Source organism: Furipterus horrens, unplaced genomic scaffold, assembly GCF_987537825.1.
Source record: "Furipterus horrens unplaced genomic scaffold, mFurHor1.1.pri manual_scaffold_1, whole genome shotgun sequence".
Taxonomy (NCBI): domain Eukaryota; kingdom Metazoa; phylum Chordata; class Mammalia; order Chiroptera; family Furipteridae; genus Furipterus; species Furipterus horrens.
Window position 1 is genome coordinate 216,936,464 of NW_028327171.1, and position 21,285 is coordinate 216,957,748.

General features: G+C 66.9%; 1 protein-coding gene across 3 annotated transcripts; it reads left to right on the forward strand.

Moving 5' to 3' along the window:
- Positions 1 to 476: 476 nt before the first annotated feature.
- Positions 477 to 20,794, forward strand: ESPNL (espin like). 3 transcript variants are annotated; one of them, XM_090269695.1, is made up of 9 exons: positions 477 to 770; positions 1,767 to 1,957; positions 2,915 to 3,101; positions 4,930 to 5,112; positions 8,908 to 9,039; positions 14,970 to 15,081; positions 16,022 to 16,137; positions 16,966 to 17,160; positions 18,716 to 20,794. In XM_090269695.1, exons 1-9 carry the CDS (start codon positions 477 to 479, stop codon positions 20,321 to 20,323), a joined length of 3,018 nt encoding a protein of 1,005 aa, XP_090125821.1. In that variant the 3' UTR covers positions 20,324 to 20,794. The 3 variants fall into 3 exon arrangements, with proteins under 3 accessions (XP_090125821.1, XP_090125836.1, XP_090125830.1); XM_090269710.1 differs by having other exon boundaries at positions 16,022 to 16,128; XM_090269704.1 differs by having other exon boundaries at positions 16,028 to 16,137.
- Positions 20,795 to 21,285: the final 491 nt, after the last annotated feature.

A 21,285-nucleotide genomic window follows, 5' to 3' on the forward strand; every position in this document is an offset into this window, starting at 1 on the left:
CCCACGGATGGGTCTCCCCTCCCGGGACAAGTCTCCCAGGGGGCTTTCTCACGGGCCAGACGGGGAGCGGACGCCCAGGCCGGCTGCTTTCTCAAAAGGATCTTTCTTGTAACTGTAAACGCCTGCCGGATGCGGGAAGTTCATCTCAGGCTGAGACGCACGTTCCCTTGGCGCCGGCCCCACGGGCGGCAGAGGCATGGGCAACGCGAGTCAGTGTCCCTGGCCAGCGCTCACCCCCTGCCCTGGACGAGGTGCACCCTGCACCCCCTGCTGACTGTGGCTCTGGGCACAGTGGGGGTGGCTCGGCCGAGCTGCAAGGCCTGCCCCCCTCCCGCAAGCCCGCCGCCTCCCATCTGCCCTGTGGGCCGCTTATCGGGTAACTGGAGCCGGGAGCTGCGTCCACGCCTGAAACAGGAAGCCCGGGCCTGTGCGTGAGCCCCAGGAGCCAGCGGGTGGCCGGGTGGCCGGGCCGGAGGATGGAGGAGCAGCGGGCGCTCTCCGCCGCCAAGGATGGGGACCTGGCCACCTTGGAGCAGCTGCTGGAGGCCGGTGCCCTGGGCCCGGGGATCGTCGACGCCCTGGGGGCTGGGCTGGTGCACCACGCCACCCGGGCCGGCCACCTGGCCTGCGTCAAGTTCCTGGTGCAGCGGGCCAAACTCCCCAGCAACCAGCGGGCCCACAACGGGGCCACCCCGGTACACGACGCCGCTGCCACCGGCAGCCTGGCTGAGCTGTGCTGGCTGGTGCGTGAAGGGGGCTGCGGCCTGCAGGTGAGCAGGGACACGCGGGGGCGGGGGGGGGGCTGTCGTCTGTGGAGTGAGCCAGGACTGAGCCCTGAGCCAGAAGCCCTCCACCCTGGGCTTCCTCCTTCCCTCAGGGCCTCACGGTGCAAACCGCAGGCTCAGCCAGCACGGTCTGCCGCGGCCCCACCCCGGCCCACCCAGAGCACCCCGAGGCCGCCTCCCGCACCACCTTGTACCCCACTGCATCGCGGCACAGAGGAGCCACTCAGTGGCCCCCAGGAGCACCTGGCCTTGCCAGCGGCGGTCCCCCAGCTCTCATCAGGCCCAGCCCCTGGGCCTGTCTCCCTCAGGGTCTAGGAAGGGTCCGTGGGCCCACGGTGGGCCCTCAGGCCCAGGAGCTGGAGCCGCGTGGGCACCTGAGGCCTGGCCGACAGAGAGGGTCTCCAGGGCTCAGGGATGGGCTGTGGGGGCACTTCTACCAGGGCCCGTCCTTGCCCTGTTCCTGCCTGTCCCCTGCCCCTGTGTGTCTGACAGACATGCATGGCCCACTGGGTCCCAGGAGAGAATGACTGCCACTGGTCACGGCTCCGAGGGGCAGCCGGGCGGGAGTGCTGGGCCCACCGGGGAAACGGTCCCGGCCGGAGGACCTGCGGCGGGCGTGGCCAGGGGCGGTTTGCGGGGATACGGCAGCCGCCCAGCCAGCCTCGGGGAAGCCTTTCTGGCTGTGAGCAGAGACTGGGAAGAGGCGTGATGGTGCTCCGGCCAGGAGACCCTGCGTGTGGAGGTCACAGACGCGGGCCTGGGCCTGGACTTGCGTCCTCGCCCCGCCTCTTAGCTTGAGCAGGCCGCCTCGTGCCATCGCTCAGCTGGTGGGGGGCACTCCCCAGCAGGGGCCCTGGGTGAGCTGAGGGAGGAGGGGCCCCGGCACTGCGGACCCTAAGGCTGGCTCTGGCCTCACTGGTGCTGCCAGCGGGGGTGAGGCCAGGCCTGCCGCCCCCTTACCCCCCACCTGTGCCTCGGTAGGACCAAGACGCCTCGGGGGTCTCCCCGCTGCACCTGGCCGCCCGCTTCGCACACCCGGTGCTGGTGGAGTGGCTGCTCCGAGAGGGCCACCCGGCCACGCTGGAGACGCTGGAGGGCGCCCTGCCGCTGCACCACGCCGCCGTCAGTGGGGACCTGACCTGCGTGAAGCTCCTGGCCGCGGCTGGTGGCAGGTGAGGGCCCAAGCGCCCCCTGGCGGGCCGTCTCGCGGCCTGGGCCCCAGGAGGCTGGGACAAGGGGGCAGAGGAGGCCGCTGGTGCCTTTGATGTGGGCCTGGCAGGGCAGGCCCACAGTAACAGGAGACAGGGCAGGGCAAGCCTGGCTGTCCCCATTGGCCCTACGTGTGCTCCCAATGAGACCTGGCATCGCAGCTGTACAACAGTGTCCCACGCCCGGCCTCGCCACCCGGCCCCTTGGCGAAGGCCTGGGGACTCTCTGCTGCAGACCTTCCCCCGAGGGCCCATGCCAGCCACGGAGTGTCTCTTAGACCTGCAGTTTGTAAAGTAGTTTCTGCCCCTTGGAAACTGGGAGACTTCACATTAAAACACGCATCACATGCGTGTGCATGCACGCACACACGCATGCCCCCCCCACATACACGCACACACGGGAAGGCCCACGCCCCAGGGACCAACATCCTCCTCTCCCCCCACCCCAGAGGTGGGGTCTGTGTCACCGCGGGGTGGGGTCAGCCTTGGGGAGGGGACGCCCCCACCCCCCGCAGTGACTCACTGGGGACCCAGAACCCCTCTGGCCCTGCAGCAGGGGGAGCAGAGGGGCTCGGGGAAACCCCAGGACCCTGCTCCATCTGGTGCATTCACACACGGAGCCCGAACGCCCGGCCCGCGCGCCAGACCCAGCTCACGGGGCCCCCTTCCACTGAGCGGGCCCCGCCCCCGCAGCCCCACGGGCCTAGTCCCCCTGAGACGCGCCCAGCCTGGACTCCAGCGGCCCCGCCCCCCGCCCCGCGTGCCCCCACCGTGGCTGGTTCCCCCGGGCTGCGCGAAAGCTCCGCAACCCTGCAGGAGACTGCCGGGGGGCCTCGGCGGGTACGGGACGGGGCGCGACCTCCCCTCCGTCCGGCCGGCCGGAGCAGCCCCCCACCCACCGCGCCCCTCCCTCCCCCGCAGCAGCGTGAACCGGCGGACCCGCAGCGGCGCCTCCCCGCTCTACCTGGCCTGCCAGGAGGGCCACCTGCACCTGGCGCAGTTCCTGGTGAAGGACTGCGGGGCCGACGTGCGCCTGCGCGCCCTGGACGGCATGAGCGCGCTGCACGCGGCCGCCGCCCGCGGCCACTACTCCCTCGTCGTCTGGCTGGTAAGGCGGCCGCGCTGCGGGCTGGGCCCTGCTCCCGCTTACACCCCTGAGCCCCTCCGAGCGAGCGGGGCCCACCCCCGGGTCTGCGCACCCGAGAACGGGGGACCCAGAGGGTCACTGGGGACCGGATGCGTCCGAGCTCTGTCCCAGGCTGGGGGGCGGGGCACAGCCTGGAGGGCACAGCTCTGACAAGCAGTGGCTGCAGACGGAACACCCCGGCGGCGGCCCTGCAGGCGGCGGGGACAGCAGACCTCCCCCTGGGCCTCCCCTGTCCCTCCTCCAGGCGTCCCGGGGCATGTCCTGGGAGCTCCCAGGCTCGGTGGCACAGGTGCTGCGTCCCCAGTGCCTGGCCGTGGCCATTTGGCCACTTGTTGACGCCCACCTGCCTCAGAGCAGGGCCAGCGCCCAGCCCTGTCCACTTCTGGACCCATGGCCGGGACGTTCAGGCGTCTTTCCGGAAGGAAGCCCCTGGCTGGAGGTGGGAGGGGTGCCTTCTTCCAGGAAGGGCTGGGGACGCCCTGCCTCCACCATGGAAAACCAGACCAGGCAAGGTCTCCGGGTCTCTGAGCTGGGGGCCTCCCGAGGAAGGGCAGCACTCAGAGTGGACGGGAGGTGGCTAGACAAAAGGGGGGGCCAAACAGGTTCCTGGAGGAGGGCACAGCTCCTCCGCGCTGGGGAGAGCCTGGTCAGTGGGGAGTGATGCAGCAGAGGCCGAGGGCCGGGGCTCCTTTCTGAGGGTGCTGGCAGCCACGGCGGGTCACCACAGCTGCTGAAGGGGCAGGAGAGCCCTTCCCACGCAGACCTCCTCGTGCCCCAAGCTGCCTGGCGCACAGCTCCAGGGTCCCCTCCCCCACTGCCAGCCCTACCCACCTGGTGAGGGGCAGCCACCCCGCCCAGCAGGATGGCCATGGGGGCAGGGGCAGCCTCGGCCTTGCCCACCAGCCCCAGGGCTGGGCACCCTTCCCCGTGGGGAGCTGGCTGATGGGGGGGGGACATTGTCCCTAACAGACATGTCTGAATGTGGGGTCAGCCAGCAGAGCTTCTGGCTGCAGGTGACACGTGGACCCAACCACAGAAAGAGCAGGAGGCTGCTGGCACTGGGTCAGTCCCAGGGGCCACGTCCCACTGTCCCTTGGCCTCTCCCTCTTGGTGGACATTGGCCACATTCGAGGCAGGAAGTGGGAGAAAAGGGGGAAACACCATGTCGCTGCCCCTTCTCTCAGGAAGACCAAGTTTTCCCAGAAGAGCCCCTTCCGTCTCATTGGCAAGCTGGGTGGTGACTGTCCCAGAGGCCACCATTCAGTGTGCCCCCAAGAGCCCCCTGAGCCCGGAGGCCACTGGTGTCCCCACAGAACTGTGGCTGCCAGCAGGACAGGATGACCAAGGTCCGTGTCCAGAGCTCTGGGAGGCCAGCAGGACCCACGTCCGCGTCTGGGCTGGGGCGGAGTTCAGGGCCCCAACGCGCCTGCTGCCGGAGGGTGTCCTTTCCCGCCCCACCCCCCCTTCATCAGCCAACACCTGTGTGAAACCAGCCCCCACCAAGGCATTGGGCTCAAGATGTGGGCCAGGGTGGCTCTGGGGACTGGAGCGCCCCAGCCAAACCAGAGCGCAGTTCCCGCACCGCACGCTGCTCAGCTGCTCCCCAGGGGCCAGGCCTGGGCAGGACGGGCTGAGCGTGAGGAGCCAGCTCTGTCCCCAGCTTCCTGGGGGGATGTGCCCCTGCTCTGAAGCGCCTCCCAACCCTCCATGCCCTCCTCCCCGGGGCCCCCATCCCCCTATGAGCGGTCACCTGGCCAGCCTCAGCTGGTCCCTCTCCTCCCCGCCCCAGGTCACCTTCACTGACATCGGCCTGACGGCACGGGACAATGAGGGGGCCACCGCCCTGCACTTTGCAGCTCGAGGGGGCCACACGCCCATCCTAGACCGGCTGCTGCTGATGGGCGCCCCCATCATGAGAGACTCCTGGGGCGGGACCCCCCTGCACGATGCTGCCGAGAACGGGCAGATGGAGGTGAGGCAGCGCCGGGGGCTCCCACTGAACTCATTCACCAGTGAGGAGACCAGGAATTCAGCGTGACTGCACACACGCACGCGCACACGCACGCACCCCCACCCCGGTGAGGGCCAGGCGGGGACGCACAGGCAGGCAGACGGGCGCCAGCCGGTCGGCGTGGACAGGACGGTCCGCACTGACCGCGCTCCCCCACGCACGTGCGTTGCCTTTTCCTGACCGGGAACCACTTGCGGTGCAGTAGCCCCAGAGCGCAGAGGCATTGGCTCTGAGGCCGTGGCTGAAGAGCAGAGGGGACAGCGACGCGGACAGGGCGCACGCCCAGCAGTGACTGCTCTGTCCGTTTGGGGAGCCTTTCTAATTTTTCCTGACACGCCCGTCGGACTACATCCTCGTGTCGTTACGCTTAAACATTTACACAGCGAAATGCGTGCTTGTTACGTTATAAATTATTTCTCTCTTCTCCTTTATGTTAGAGTGGGGGACTAGTTATTATTTTTTTAAATTTATTTTTAGAGAGAAGGGAAGGGAGGGAGAAAGAGAGGGAGAGAAACATCCATGTGGGGTTGATTCTCATGCACCTGCAACCGGGGACCCAGCCCACAACCCAGGCCTGTGCCCTGACTGGGACTCGAACCAGTGACCCTTTGGTTCACAGGCCGCCACTCAGTCCACCGAGCCACACCAGCCGGGCTGGAGGACTAATTATTGAAAAAGCACTTGTGCGGGTAAATGATAGTATCCATGGGCTTCATTCGAGAACAGTGAACGAGGGGTCAGGAAGTGCTTGTGATGAGCAGAGGGCGCGGGGTCTGACCCTGGGGACAGAGGACCCCGACTTACATGGGAGGAGCCTTCCAGCTCGCATCCGAGAGGCCCCTCGGGTGAGGTCATGGGCGCTTCCAGGCTGCCCACTTCCACGCGTTCCGACCTCGCGAGGCTTCTTGGCCTTCCTGGCGCCCCATTTTGTCTTGGGCGATACGGGCCCCATAGGCCCCAGAGGGACAGGGGCCGTGAGGACCAAAGGGGCCAGGTGTTGCCCCAGAACGGTGCCTGGCACAGTGAGGGCCCCATGGGAAGGCCTCGCTGCCCATGTGTGGGACAGGCTCTCTTCTGGGGTGAGCACGCTGGTGCCAGCTGCCCCCGCTCCTGTAAGGCACAGCCCGGAGGCTCCTGTGGCCTCAGAGAGGGGAGCGGGGGTGGCGGGCGGCTGGAATGGGATGAGGTTGCCTTTTTAATGTGTTTTCCTTCTACGGTCTTTAAAAACCTATGTGACATGATTAGTTTTTATTCAGTCCACGGATAAAGACTTATTCAAACACACCTACACATTTTCCTTCTTCGTTCCTCCCGGCATGTCAGGCCCCGACCCGGACCCCCTTTCCCTGAGTCTGAGAAATGCTTTAGACCAGGGGTCCCCAACTTCAGGCCACGGACCAGTACCAGTCCGGGCCTGTTAGGAACCAGGCTGCACAGCAGGAGGCGAGCTTGATTGTCATGCGCTTGAGTTATCCCGAATCTGTCCCGCCACCCCCGGCCTGTGGAAAAATTGTCTTCCACGAGACCGGTCCCTGGTGCCAAGAAGGTTGGGGACCACTGCTGTAGCCGGTCCCCTGGGCTGGGTGCGCTGCGCGCTAGTTCTTTTGTTTCTTTTTTCCCATTTGTCTGGGGACATCGCATCGCCCCCGCAGTCCTGAGGGGCGTTTTGCCGCATAGAGAACTGCAGCGTGGCAGGTGCTGCCTGTTCGCTTCGGTGCTTTGAAAATGTCGCTCACCACGTCTGGCTGCCGCCACGAGGTCTGCTGCGGGGGTCACGGTTGGAAGGTCATCTTTTTCCCTCTGGCTGCTTTAAGATGCTCATCCCGTCTGGTTTTGCATCTTCGCTGTGCTGGGCCCAGAGGCGGCTTTGCGCCCGTCCTACCCGGGACTGCTTGGGCTTCCCCGGCATGTGCCTGGTGCTCACATCTGTCTGTCCGGTTCTCCGCTGTCCTCCCCCCAGACACGGCCTCTGCGCCACGCTACCATCCCTCGTTCCAGGGTTAATATTAGTGGGTTGCCCAAAAAGTCCGTTTAGATTTTCCGTAAAATAAACGGCACGTTTTTCATTTTCACCAATAATTGTATTGATTTGGATATCGTGAGTATGCCGGCTCTCTCCTGCTATTGGCTTCTAGTGGGGAGAGGCCCCGGAGGCTGCTAAACACCTTCCAGTGCATAAGGCATCCCCACAGCAGAGAGTTATTTGGCCAAAATGTCAATAGCACCAAGAAACTCCTCAAACCCCTTCTGACACGTTCCATCAGTCACAGTGCCTTCTCCGTATTTCAGTTGCATTTTTACCTTTCGTGAAATAATAAAGCATAACACGCGGAAAATGTTGCATATTTTTTTCCATCTTCAATATTAAAATGGCTGCACAAAAAGCCACCAATATTGATACATTTTTTTTAAATGCATGCTGATAGGACAGCTGTCGCAACACAACCTAACAAAATTGTCTTGAATGAAGTTACAGACAGCTAAGCGCTACTAGAGCCGTCGTACGGAAAAAACACATGAACTTTTGGCCAGCCCAGCACGCGCGTTTCAGTCCTGACCGAAGCTACTGGTTTTCTGTTTTTCTCTTTGGGGCTGACTGTGCTGTGCCCTGGGTTGCTGCTTCTGCTCCACTTTCTGTTGGCTAACTCTTCAGCTTCGTTTTTTAATTTGGCTGTTATTTTTAAGTTCTCCACCTTCGCATGAGTCGCTTTTTCAATCTCCCAGGTCACGTTTTGCAGCTTTGCCACTCCACGCCTGAACTCCCCGGCCCGGCCATCCGCACGGGCGCCCCGGCCTGTCCGCCTGTCTTTGGGGACCTGCCTGTGTGGGGGCCGGGTCTCCCAGCCTGTTCAGCGCCCCGGCCTCGCGGACTGTGTGATGCCCGTTGAGAAATGACCTGCAGGGGTCATTTGGGGCCTGGGACGATGTCTTGTTTGCCTCCGCCTGTCAGCACACGTGGGACTTGTGAGTCCAGGACCTTCTCAGTCCACAGTCCGGGCACGGGGTCCCCCGGAGCCCCTGCATGGCGGACCAGAGCCCCCCGTGGAGGGCCCGCTCCTCCCAGGAGGCTGCGAAGGCACCGCTCAGCTTGTGACCGTCGCCCCTGCGCCCGCTCCTCGGAGGGCCGGGCTCACCCCTCTGGACCCCTCTCCCCTCAGAACTCCTCGCTTGCTGGTGGCCTCCCGGGGCTTTGAGAAGGTGACCTTCAGGTCCAGCCCCGTTTCCTGGTGACCGGGGAGCAGCTGGTCTGAGCCCCTGCTTCTCTGCTCCCCGACGCGGACCCTTCTGCCCACCTGTCATGGCCACTGGCACGGCCGCCTCTCCAATGTCCAGGCTTCAGTCTCGGGCACCCGGAGCCACCACCCTCCCTTCACAAGTCCCAGCCGTGGTCACGTTGTCACCCTGCACCCTGATTTCTTCATGTGGCGAGGACACACACCTCAGGGGGTGCTGCATAAGCGGCAGCTGGCTGTGTAGTCAGAGCCGGGGGCGTGGGCTCCAGGGCCAGGTGGGGGCAGGTCTGAGCTGGGAGGGTCCCGCCGAGGCCGTAGTGAGCTCCTTGCCCCAATACCGGGCTCCCTGGCAGGACGGGGTGCCGGAGCCTGCGGGGCTTGGTGCCAGGACCGGGCGGCGGTGGGTGCAGGCAGCAGCGCGGGGCCTCGGGCAGGCTCCCCCCAGGAACTGGGGGTGCAGTGCCAGCCCTCCAGGGTGCCTGGTGGGTGCTGTGCCGCGGGTAACACCTCTCCCTCCCTGCAGTGCTGCCAGACCCTCGTCTCCCACCACGTGGACCCCTCCCTGCGGGACGAGGACGGTTACACAGCAGCGGACCTGGCCGAGTACCACGGACACCCGGACTGCGCCCAGTACCTGCGGGAGACAGCCCAGCCCGTAAGTCTCACGGTCCCCAGTCGCCCGGGGGTGGGGGCAGGGTGACAGGGCCGTGTGCACACTGTTGTTTCCAGGGAAAAGGCCCTGCGCCGGGGCTGAGCCAGCCCCAAGTCAGCTAGCTGGGCGCAGGGGCCAGGGGCAGCCGGGGCTGTGGCCCGGCCAGGACTCTCTGTGGTTGGGACCAGGGCTGGGCTTGGGGCTGGGCCTTGGCCGAGGCCTGCCACCCACCTGGGCCACAGAAACCACGCTCGTGACTCCGGATCCCCCGTGACCAGGGCCCCAGGGGTGACGCTAAGGCAGACTGAGGTTACCCACAGGACAGCAGGACCCCGGGTCCTCGCGAGGTTTCCCTGAGGAGGCCCGGCCAGCCCTGCGCAGCGCAGGAGGCGACTGCTCCCAGTTCCCTGCGCCTGTCTTGCATGTGCCCTTGAACCTCCTGCGCCATTGCCCTGTCTGTAAGGACAGAGATCCGTCTGTCCGGCTGGCCACGTCCCCAGCACCTGACAGGCCACAGGTGTCTGTTGAATGAATGGGGGAGCGCGTGGGCGGGTGAGCAAATGGATGGATGGCTGTGAGGGTGGAGGGACAGGCCGCCAAAGGGGTGGACGGACAAAAAGGGTGGGGGGTGGAGCCAGGCTCCCCACAGGCCTTCCCACCCATCCCCCCATTTCAGGCCCAAGAAGTTACTATGACAAGTCAGGCCAGCCTGCCGCCTGTCTTCGGTGGCTGCCCCTTCAGGAAGTGTCCCTAGGATGCCTGGGCCCATTGTCAGTTGACAGCATTGAGGCCCAGAGAGCAGTCCTGTCCCCACGCCAGGGCTCCCGCCGGGCTGCTGCCTCCTTATCCCCCCGGGGTGCCCAGGACCCACAGAAGTGGGGCCGCAGTCCACCTGGCCCCGGACCCGCAGGTGGTCCTCACCCAGCCACCCACCACCAGGCGCCCTTTGTCACCGCCACCGGACGCCCACACCCACCTGCCACGGTTCAGGGGCTGCTCAGTCGCTCTGGGGACACGCAGGTGTCCCACATTGTCCCGGAGTCGTACTTTCAGAAACAAGAACTACCAGTTACTGCGGAAGTAACTTACTATTTCACTGAACACCGAGTGGCGTATCGCTTGGTTAAAGGCTGCTTTCCTGGCGTGGCTCGGCGCTGTGGGCGGGACGCAGCTGGCTGCCGGTGGGGTGGACAAAGCGCACTGTCCACCAGCTGGGGTGTCCTGCGCGGTCACCACCTGGCAGCTGAGGTTGGCGGGGCAGAGGGGACCCCGGCCCGCCCCCGGCCCAGCCGCACCGTGGTGCCGGCACCTCCGGGTCCCCGCACGTGTGCCAGCCCCTCTCTTATGTGGATGGGAGTGCTGGGGGCTCTCCTGACTCCCCGGGGTGTGGGGAACGGAGGCTCCTTCTGGTCTCCTTGGTGACACCACAGGAATGAAGGCAGCGAATCGCCCCAACCAGCCACGGCTGCGCGCGCAGCCCCCCAGCCCGCCCACACGCTCGGCCTGTGGTGCCAGACGGGGGCAGGGGTGCATGTTCGTCGCCCCCTCCCCATCCACAGCCTCTCGCCTGCATCTGGGGCCCGTGGCTGGCGCACTCACATCCGGACCCTGGCCTTCCAGGCTGGCGCGTCCTGTGAGCCTCCAGAGCCACCGGGACTTAGGGTTAGGGCCGGGGACTCTCTTCTCCCTCAGTGAGGGCCCAGGGCAGCGGGGGGCTGGCCACTCACTGCGGGCGGGAGCGTCCCCCACGGCGCCCCCGCCTCACACTGCAGGTGCAGGTGCAGCCCCAGGGGAGGGCGGCTGTCAGCTGGGGGCCGAGGCCGCGCAGGCTGCGCGCCTGATGCAATATTGATGGAAACGCAATATCCAGAGGTCGCCGGTGCCGGCCTCTTCCCGTGTCAGGCTCGGAGGAGGCGGGGAAGGCCTCCAGTCCCAGGAGAGGCAGCCTGGGGACAGAGGCTGCCCCGGTGGAGGCCAGACTGGCCCCGCGGGAGGCGCCCCCTTCAAAGGCAGGCCTGCAGGACAGCGGGGGGCCTGCATGCTGCTCAGAAGTCCAGGCCCTGCCTCAACCTCCCCACCTTGACCTTGCGCCAAGTCCCCTTGCTCCCTGGACACCCCTGTGCACGGCGAGGGGTGGGACAGGGGCTAGGGGACTCCCTACGCTCGGACTCCCCGCTGTGAGGCCCCGTGTGAGTGAGGTCCTGGCCGGGCAGCAGCAGCCCAGGCTGGCGAGCGTGGCCCTGCCCGTGGGGGAGCCAAGTGCCCACAGCTCCACGGCACCTAACGTCCTCCTTGCCCCCAACCCGTACTCACTGCCACCAGGGGGTGCAGGCAAGTCTAAGACCCTCTGAGCCTCAGCTTTCTCATCTGTAAAATGGGATTAAGGAACCTGGTTGCAGGTTAAGGAAGGTGCCCACTGAGCACCCAGCAGGCCCCAGCTCCCCTCCCAGCAGGCCCCAGCTCCCCTCCCCCCAGGCCCAGAAGGGGCCTAGACCCCTCCACTTCACAAGTGGGGAAACTGAGGCCCAGAGCAGGCAACGGGCTCCCCTGGGGCGCCTCCTCCCCAGCGGAGGGGCAGGCCTGGCTGTGCGGCCAGTAACTGAATCTCAGCCGTGGCGACCTGTGTCCGGCACCCACTTACGGGTCATGATTTTCCCGGCCGGGTGGCATTACAGGGCTGCAACCCGGCTCGACACAGCTGTCCCCAATGCATAATGCATGGCCAGCCAGCACAGCGCTGCTCAAATCTCACCCCGCCCCCGGGAGGGCAGCCTGCCGGCCTCAGGGCAACACGCCCACGGCCAGGACCCCGCAGGTCGGGACCCAGCGCCGGCCGCTCTGTCTGGTCCGTGTATGTTCAGCTCGTGTCTGGGGCCTGAGTGAGAGGTGCAGGCACGTGGGTACGCCCGCTGCCTGGGAAACAGCACAGCGGACCCCTGTCCCGGCTAAAATTCAGGGCGTTGTGGCACCCCAGTGACAACAGCCCTGAGGTCTGTCCCAGGGCGGCCGGCCCTGCCAGGCGCCCTCCGTGGGGCCCACCGCGGGCACCTCCTGACTCACAAGCCAGGACCCCGAGGCCAGGCTGCTGTTTGGTGCGGTGGGGCCAGACCGCCCGGGGACAGGTGGCATGAGGTCCCCCGCTGGCTGCAGGTGCCACCTGGAGGCCAACATCGTTCCCCTGGGTCCTGGAGCAACTCCCAGTGCCCCCCCTTCCCTTCTCAGCACCCCCACCCTGCCCGTGAGGGGCAGGGGAGGTTCCCCCCCCCCCCAGAACAGGTTCCACTGGGAGAGGAGCCGAGGTCTCCCAGGAGGGCAGGCAGCAGGGCAGGCCCACAGCTCTGTCCTGGCGGGGGACCGGCCCTGTGGGGCCCTGTGGTGAGGGCCCGGGCTCGGCCCTCCTCGGTCCATCAGCTTCTGCAGCTGTGCTGTGGGGGCCTGGGGTCTGACCGACCTGGTTTGCAGCTCCTAAGCCAGGTCATGCCTGCGTCATGGGCGCTGGAGACACAGGGCAGAGGTCAAGCAAGCATCATGCTTTGTACGGCCCCCTACCCCCCCAAGGCCCAGGGTGATGTGACGTGGGCCCAGACGGCTGCGGCGCACATGGGCAGTCTGCTACGCAGCTGTGGACACAGAGTTGGAGCAGCCCCGTTTTATAGCGAGCAGCAATCAGCCTGCTCCTCGGCCAGGGCCCTCCCTGCCAACGCGGCCTTGAGAAACGCCAGGCAAGGAGCAGCCAGGACCCCCACCCTTGTGTGGGGCCAGGGGCCCGCCGCCTGCCACCTCCTCCACTGCTGGTGCCCCTTGACCAGGTCACAAAGGAGCAGTGGTCAGAGGGGCCCCCAGCCCCAGCCCTCTGTGCCGAGGCTGGCCTGCAGGGGAGCACTGCCCTGGGGCGTTCCCCTAGGTGGTCTCTCCCTCCCAGGTGGCCCAGGTTCTCGGTCCCCCCACCTTCACAGAGGGCCTGCCTCCCTGGATCCTGCACTGTGAAGGGCTGAGGCACGTGGTAAGGGATCCCACACGCAGCCCAAGCCTGCCCGGCCACCTGACACCTTTGCCTTCAATTATTAATGCGATGCCTCCCACTCCTGGGGGCAGCAGCTATGACAGCCCCCGACAGCCCAGGACGGCCACAGCTCCCTGAGCTCACAGCTCAACCCCGGCCTCCACCAGCTGGGCACCGGCAGACGCTCCCAGCCCGCCGTGCGCTGGGGCTCCCAGATTCCCACAGGAGCGAGGTGTGAGGTGCATGGTGGTGGGGCCGACGGGGGTCGGGCTGCGCTCTTGTCTGGTGGCCATGGTGGGCGCAGAGTCCTGGGCGGGAACGTGGCTGTGGGGCTGGAGGCGGCAGGGGCAAAGGGCACCCCAGGCTGGGTGGCTGGCTAAGGAGTCCACGTCCTTGCCGGGAGGTGGGGCTGACCCCCCTGTGGGTGAGTGAGGGGACACTCAGAGCGGCTGGAGGGGTTGCCCCAACAGGACCGGAAAAATCTCCCACGAAGCTCTGTGCAAAATCAAAGCGCAGGTGTCTCGTCCCAGAGGCTAAGGGAGGTCAGGGCAGGGCCAGCGGAGCGGCGCACCGAGCTGCAGCGTGCGCCCCGGCCACGTACGCCGCGTGGGGCGCGTTTGAACCAGGTCCTCTGTCCTGCTGACACTCCAGCACCGCCCTGCGGGCCGAGGCCACGTCCCACCCCGGGTGCCCACTGCAGGGAGGGGGTGAGGAGCTGCGGTCCACTGGCCAGGGGGGGTGCTCGGAGGGAACCCGGCGTGCGGCCCTACTAGCTGCGCTGGAGCCAGGGCAGCATGGACCCGGCCAGGAGCCCACGTGTCCTCCAGCTGAGACAGGAGGCCAGACAGCCTTCAACTTCCAGCTTTAAACCAAAGCTTCGGGGTCCTGGGGGGACAGCCCAGGTGTCCTCCTGGAGGATTTCTCTGCCACCTAAGCAGGGGCAGGCAGGGCAGGGGGCGAGCATAGCCCTCCTGCTGACCACGCCCGCTGTGTCAGGGCAGCCTGCCTGAGCGGGGGTGGGGTGGGGGTCAAGGCTCTTTCCAGCTGCCCTCTGGTCAGTGCTTGGGGGCAGGAGAGCTGGCAAGGGCAGGACTGCACCTTCCCCAGACACAGGGCAGGGTGTAGGGGTGAAGCGTGAGGACCCCTGCAGCCTCCAGCATGGATTCCCCGGCCCCGGGCTCCCAGGGGCAGCCTTGGTGGTTTGGTTCCAGGCAGCCCAGGAAGGGTGGCGGGCAGTGCCTGATGGGCCCTGGGCACAGCGCGCCCGCTCTGAGGTGTGGTCCCAGCCATGTAGCCCCCTGCTCATGTGGCCGAGGAGTTCCAGGGTCCTATTGGTTTTCCCCTAAGCCTGGAGGCCAGGCACCTGCTCTCCTCTGGGAGGGGGTTCGTGTCCACACAGAGGGCAGGTGTGTGCCTGTGTGTGTGCAGGCGTGTACCTGTGTGTGTGCAGGCGTGTGCCTGTGTGTGTGCAGGTATGTGCTGTGTGTGCACGCACACACGTCTCTCGTCAGGCCACAGAGAGATGAGCACAAGCTGGATGCCAGGTCCTAACCCAGCCCGTGCGGCTGCCGAGTTAAGCTGCCTCTAGTGGGAGCCCGTGAGCCACGCCTTGAGATAGGGGTTCACGTGGTGGTGGGGGTATTGGGGAGCACATGAGTGGTGGCACTCAGGCAAATGCGTGGAGTTTGGGGGAGCCGCAGTCACCCATTATGGAGGGGAGGGGAGGCATGCGGGACATAACTGGGGGGGGGTACCACCCCTCGTTCCTGCATACTTGACCCTCTCCAGGCCTGTTCCAAGAGGCACCGCCCACGCCACGAGATGGAGCCAGGCCAGACCACGGGACACCCCCACCCCCACCTAGTAGCACTAGCAGGCAACCCAAGCCAGGCCCCCTGGGCCCCCACTGACCAGGCCTGTCCACTGCCAGGTGCCGCTCCTGATGACACCCCCACCCCCGCCGTTCCCCCCGCCTCCACTGTCGGCTGCAAGGCGCTCCCCAGAGGATGGAAGAGGGGGCTCAGATCTACGGAGCCCCACCCGTGAGTACGCTGTGCAGTGAGGACGGGCTTGGGGCACGAGTGCCGGCCTCACCCCGAGGTCCTTTGAGGGGGCGGGGGGATGGGGTGAGAAGCAACTCCAGGCACCTGCACACTCAGGACGGAAAGATAAGGCTGGTGTCACCCTGCCCACTGCCCAGCCCCCAACTTCTTCCAGGCTCCCTTTATGGTCTGGGTTGCTCTCAAGTGAGACCGGCATTTCTTACAATGGCACTCACTCCTGCCCCGCCTCGGGGTCCCTCTGTGAGCTCCGAGCCCCTGGGGCTGGCCCTCCGGCCTGTGTGACGTGGGGCAGGCTTGTTCCCTCTCTGGACCTTGCTTGCCCAGGGGTGAGGCCCCTCCTGAGGTGCTGCTGCAGCCTGAGGTGCCGGCAGGGGGCAGGGACATGGTCTTTAAGCGGCAAGTCCCCACCAGTTAGGGGACCGTGACCAGCATTTCTCAGTGGGAGGGAGCAGCTGAACAAAGTCCGGGGCCCCTACGCAGTGAGGGGCAGCGCTGGGTCATGGGCGCACGGTAGTTACCCAGGGCCGTGGGGGTCGGGGCGCGGTGCAGACGTGCCTCTCACTGGGGAATGGCCCTGGGGTGGGTCTGTGGTGGGTCAGGGGCACTGGGGGTGGCGTAGGACAGGCTCTGTGGTTCGATGGGCTGCGTCGGGTCCCCAGGCCACTGGCTGTCGCAGGGGGTGGAAGGGGCAGAGGACGGACAGTGGGCCGGGATGTCCAGAGCAAAATGCAGGCTCTCCAGCCAGCCTGCCTCCGGAGGCCCGAGGCCCGTGGACGCCCCCGGGAGGAACGAGTGTGCCCGGGGCGCAGCTGGGGGTAGGGGCTGACTGGGTCTTTGGCTCCACGGGCAGTGCTGGCTCTGCCCCGGCTCCCTGCCCTCTCTGGAAGCCCCTCTGACTCCGGCTCCCCCTTCCGCCCAGCGGCAGCGTCCCTCAGCCCGGCCTGGCCTGGCCAGCCTGACCAGCCCCTCCAGAGGGAGCAGACGGCGCACGCAGTTCCCCTGGAGGTCACCACCAGCACCATGGCCGTCCCTACGGTGCGTCCTCACCCTCCACCTCCCTGTGGCCCAAGGCCCCCAGCCAGCTCTTGCCTGTTCTCCTGGGTGGGCCCGGCCAGGTCACGCCTGGGGCAGCCAGGGCCTTCCTCACGGGTGGATGGCAGGTCGGGCCTGGGGTGACAGGCTGGCTCTGGAGGACACCCCGACTTCTTGGGACACTGAAATTTCAGGGCCACAAGCAACTTGTCACCCCAGCACAGAAGGCATGGGACCATTCTCCGATCCCAGGGAGACCCAAGCCCCCTCCTCCTGACCTCTGAACTCAGGGTGCTTCCTGCCCCTCCTCGGCGGTGCTCCTGACATGCTATATGGAAGCAGACATCCGTGGGGAGGGTGGGCCTGGTGCCCGCTGCCCCCTCCATGGGGACTCCCAGCCCGCCCAGGACCCACAGGAGGGGGCGCCCTCCCTTTTTCGTCCTCCTTCTGGGCACAAGGCCCTTTCAAGTCTGGGGAGTGCTGCACAGTGCCACCCCTCTGGGAGAGCTCCAGCACAGGGCATGTTAAAGGCTCTGGTAAGTCCCGCAGTCCAGAGTTGGCCACCAGACTCGGTCTGTGCAACTGTTACCCAAACGAGTTTGCCCGCTCTGGGCACCCTTTCCCCGCTGGATACAGCAGAGCAGGAGCCGTCTCTGGCTGCCTCTCAAACGGCGATCCCCGACCCCACACAGACCCTGGGTCCCACAAGGGACACCACGGGTTCCCCCAGGCTGGGAGTGCTGTGCAGGCCTCAGGTGGGCGGCCTGCCCTCCTCCTGCAGGCAGGGTGCCCTCGGGGCCCTGAGTGATCGATCTGCCCACATCCGTACAGGGGGCGGAGACAGCGGCGGGGAACGCCCCGGACGGCCTGGCCGCGCTGCAGCTGGACGGACTGCCCTCCGGTGACCTCGACGGGCTGGTGCCCACACGGGATGAGCGCGGCCGGCCCATCCCCGAGTGGAAGCGGCAGGTGATGGTGCGGAAGCTGCAGGCGCGTCTGGGCGCAGAACCCGCGCGGGAAGCTCAGGTGAGACCGGGCGGGGCGGGGCCAGCGGGACGGGAGTGGGGCGTGGTCAGGCGGAGGGGCGGGGCCAGAGGTAAAGGGCAGAGGCGTGGGCGGAGCTTTGTCCTGGCAGGGGGCCGTGGAAGGTGGAACGCTGATCCCGCCCCTGGAGTCCTGAGGCCCAGGGCCGCGGTGCCCCTGCCTCTGAGTGAGAGTTGTGACCCCACGTGTTCTCTGACCCAGTGAGCTGTGTCCCCTCCCACCTGTGCCGAGCCCTGTTCTGGGCAGTGCTGTGGAGGGCGGCAGTCCTGCCCGCTGGCGTCTGTATTCCAGCGGGGAAGGCGGGGGGTGTGTGTCTCGGGGGGCAGTGATTCCATGCGCTGTGGAGAGAAGCAAAGCAGTGAAAGGTGGAGCGGCCTGCTCCTGTGGGGGCTCGGGGCAGCCTCTCTGGGGGGGGTGGCCTTGAGCAGGGGCCAGAGGGAAGTGGAAATGTGGGACGAGCATCCAAGCAGGGGGACCAGCACGTGCCAAGGTCCCGAGACGCAATGGGCTGGCAAGCGCGGACCAGGAAGAGGAGTGGAGTGAACGAGGGGTGGAGTCAGAAGGGGACAGGCAGACACTACGGGGCCTCTCGCTGCAAGGCTTTGGGGAGCCTTTGAAAGCCTGGGCAGAGGAGGGCTGTGGTCTGGCCCAGCTTTTACCGGGCTCCTCCCAGCTACCCTGGGCGGTAGTTCCAGAGTCTGACCCTAGAAGGAGGCAGTCATGCTTGAACGGGGCGCTCGGTGACACTTGGGGCAGAGCAGGCCTGCCCAACACCATGATGCCAGCCACCGGCGGCTACTTAAATTCATTAAAAGGAAATAAACATCAGCCCCCACCCAGGACAGGGGCCACTCCCTGTCCCAGGGCTGCTGGACCAAGGGTCCGAACTTCAGTACAGAGCGTGTCTGGGCAGGCAACCCAGGCCTCTTGGCAGCCAGGTGGCAGCCTGGTGCCCTTACCTGGAAATGGGTGCCCCTCTCAGGGCGCCCTGAGAAACAATCAGGCCGGCACGGGGCCTGGACCCAGAGGGAGCCCAGCTCAGGGTCCCTCTGTGTCTGTCCCCCACAGACGGTGAGCACTGGGGGGACAGGGCTGTGTCTGGTGCAGGGAAGGCTGAGGGGGCGCCCCGGGGTGCACGATCAGGAGCACCCAGAGCGGATTGTGGGGCTGCCTGACCTCCAGGGTCTCCCTGGCACCGCAAGTGGTTCTGGAGTTTGGTGAGAGCAGCTGAAGGGCCTTGAGGAGAGAGGCCGTTTGCATTAAACATTGAGATGAGGGAGAGGTTAGGGAGATGTGGGGGTGGCCGAGCAGAGACACCCCAGCCTTTTCTGAGGGTGCGGCTGGGCCCCCACGGGGCAGGGTGGCTTCCCTGAGCCTCAGTCCCTCTCTAACAGCAGGCAAAGGCCAGTGGGTGTCCAGGGCTGGGCTGGGCTGGGGCCCCCAGGGTCTCGGGGAGCAGCCACCCCCGGGGAGCTCCCACCCAGCGGGAGCACGCCCTCTGGTGGCCGCCCCGCTGACCCGCCCTCCCTGTGCCCAGGACAACGGCGGGAGCCCGGGCCCCGCGGAGCAGGCCACCTGGCGGTACTCCCAGACCCACCAGGCCATCCTGGGCCCCTTTGGGGAGCTGCTGACGGAGGACGACCTCGTGTACCTGGAGAAGCAGATCGCCGACCTGCAGCTGCGGCGGCGCTGCCAGGAATACCAGAGCCAGCTGGGCCGCCTGGCGGCCGAGCTGCAGGCCCTGCTGCCCGAGCCCCTGGTCAGCATCACCGTCAACAGCCACCTCCTGCCCCGGGCACCTGGGGCGGAGGACGAGGAGGCCCCCAGCCCCGAGCCCGAGCCCGAGGCCCCCGCGGGGGCCTTGGAGGCCGCACCCGGCGGGCAGCCCCTGCCCTTCTGGTGCAGCCACGTAGCCCGGCTGGTGCGGAGCATGTCGCTGCTGCTCAGGGGTATGAACGGGCTGGTGCAGGGCGAGGAGAAGCCGGCCGCCCAGCGCCCGCAGGAGGCGGGCAGGGAAGCCCCGGCCGGCCTCCCACAGAGCGAGGCCCAGCGCGAGATCCAGGAGTGTGGGGTGTCCGTGCGGACGCTGCGCGGCAACTTTGAGTTGGCCCCCGGCCTGCCTTGTGCCCCGAACCTGGGGCCCTGTGAAGCGGGGGCCCAGCCCGGGCAGTGCCTGAGGGGCTGCTGGCTGGCCCCCCCGCAGCCCCAGGGGGCCCTGGTGGGAGGGGAGCTGGGGCCTGGCGACACGGAGGAGGCCAGCGACTCAGGCATCAGCTGCGAGGAGCCGCTGTCGGAGGCGGGCGCCGTGCACGGCCCCGACCTGGCCAGCCTGCGGAAGGAGCGCATCGTCATGCTCTTCCTCAGCCACTGGAAGAAGTCTGCCTACACGCCCGCCCTCAAGACGGCCGCCTGCAGGACCCTGGAGGCCCGCCGTGCTGGGCCACGGGGACAGGAGGCGGCCAGGGCTCCTCCGCCACCCTCCCCGCCACCCGGCGAGGGCCCCCGGCTCGGCCACCTGTGGCAGCAGCGGAGCATCATCACGCACCTGCTGGGCACCTGGAAGGCCGTCATGGCGCACGTGCCCGCCCGGCAGCTGCGGCGGCTGAGCCGGCGGCCCCGCGGCCTGCTGTCCCCTGAGCAGTTCCTGCCGCACGTGGACGGGGCGCCCGTGCCGTACGGCAGCCTCACGCTGGACCTCTTCATGCTGGGCTACTTCCAGCTCCTGGAGTGCGACCTGCCCGCTGAGGAGCGGAGGACGCGCCACCTGCTCTGCTTTGAGGTCTTCGAGCACCTGCGCGCCCACGGCTGGGAGGTCGCGCGGGCCTTCCACCGGGCCGTGACCGACGAGGTGGCCTCGGGCCGCCGGGCCTGGGCCGATGGCTTTGAGGACATCAAAGCCCGCTTCTTCGGCCCCACCCACAGTCCCGCCTGGGACGCAGAGCCAGACGGAAAGCCGGGCCTGACCGCGCTGGGGGCCCTGCCCCGCACCGCTGCGCCCCACGGTGGCCCCGAGCCCGCGGCACAGCGACTGGGGTCTGGCTCCCCACAGGGCAGCTTCAACAGCGAGGACATCTGTGGCTACATCGACCGGAGCTTCGCTTTCTGGAAGGAGAAGGAAGCCGAGATGTTCAGCTTCGGAGACTGAGACACGCAGCAGCCCCTCCCGGAGGGGCCTGGGCGTGGGTTTGCTCTTCTCTCCTCTTGTCCTTTTCACCCACCCGGTGGCACTCAGAGTGCAAGCGGCACCCTCCAGCCCTGCCCCCGGCAGAGGTTCTCAGCTCTGGGCTGTCTCAGGATCCTTCTCCCCGCTGAATCCAGGAAGCCCTCTGAGCTCCCTGTCGGCCCCGAAGTTGATGACCTGCCGTCCCAGCCCCAGGCCCCTCTGCCCAGCTGTCCCGGCCCCTCCCTGGGGTGCCAGCCAGGTTTTCCGTGGGCCTGCCTTCCAGTGCCTGGGTGTCCTGTCCCTCGGTTTCTTCCAGGGCCCTCAGGCCTTGTCCCTCCACCTCCCCTGGCCTCTCTTCCTCCGTCTGTGAAGTGGGAGAGGAGCTAGGGGTGGGAGAGAATGGGGTCTGATGAGCAGAGGCCTTCTCGTCAGACAGAACCACCTCCAGGCCAGGGAGGCGGTGCGATCCCACGTGGTCGCCTGCCCACCCCAGTGTCCCCGGGGACCTGGTGCCCAAAGAGAAGGCTCCCTGGAGGCCAGTTTGATGGCCCCTCCCAGGCCCCACCTGCAGGCTTGTGTTCATAAGCGGGAATGTCAGTGAGAGAGGGGCAGTGGCTGGAGAGGGGCTCCGAGCAGAGGGGACCCAGAGGACTCATGGCAGGGGTAGGGGCACACTTAGCCGGACCATTGTCACCCAGGGTCACCACGGCCTTCTCCAGGAGGAAGAGGGGTGGCTGCACCCTCCAGAATTCTCCAGGGCTTCAGGGTGTCTCATGGGCAGGTGGTGGGGACAGAGCCCTGAAACGCTGGGTGGGACGAACCCCAAATGGCTTGTCCCCAGCCCCCAGGGCAACCAGGGGGTGGGCCCCACCAGCTGGGGGGCTGGCCCAGGGGACTTTGGGGGAGGGTGTCCTGCAGCTGTGCAGTTGCCCCACCAGGCAGTG

What these genes read in the sequence shown, in the direction of transcription:
- ESPNL (XM_090269695.1), top strand. Translation starts at nt 477, where the DNA reads ATGGAGGAGCAGCGGGCGCTCTCCGCCGCCAAGGATGGGGACCTGGCC. An exon ending in AAGGGGGCTGCGGCCTGCAG is followed by an intron (nt 771 to 1,766) that starts GTGAGCAGGGAC and finishes GTGCCTCGGTAG; the next exon opens with GACCAAGACGCCTCGGGGGT. An exon ending in AGATCTACGGAGCCCCACCC is followed by an intron (nt 15,082 to 16,021) that starts GTGAGTACGCTG and finishes CCTTCCGCCCAG; the next exon opens with CGGCAGCGTCCCTCAGCCCG.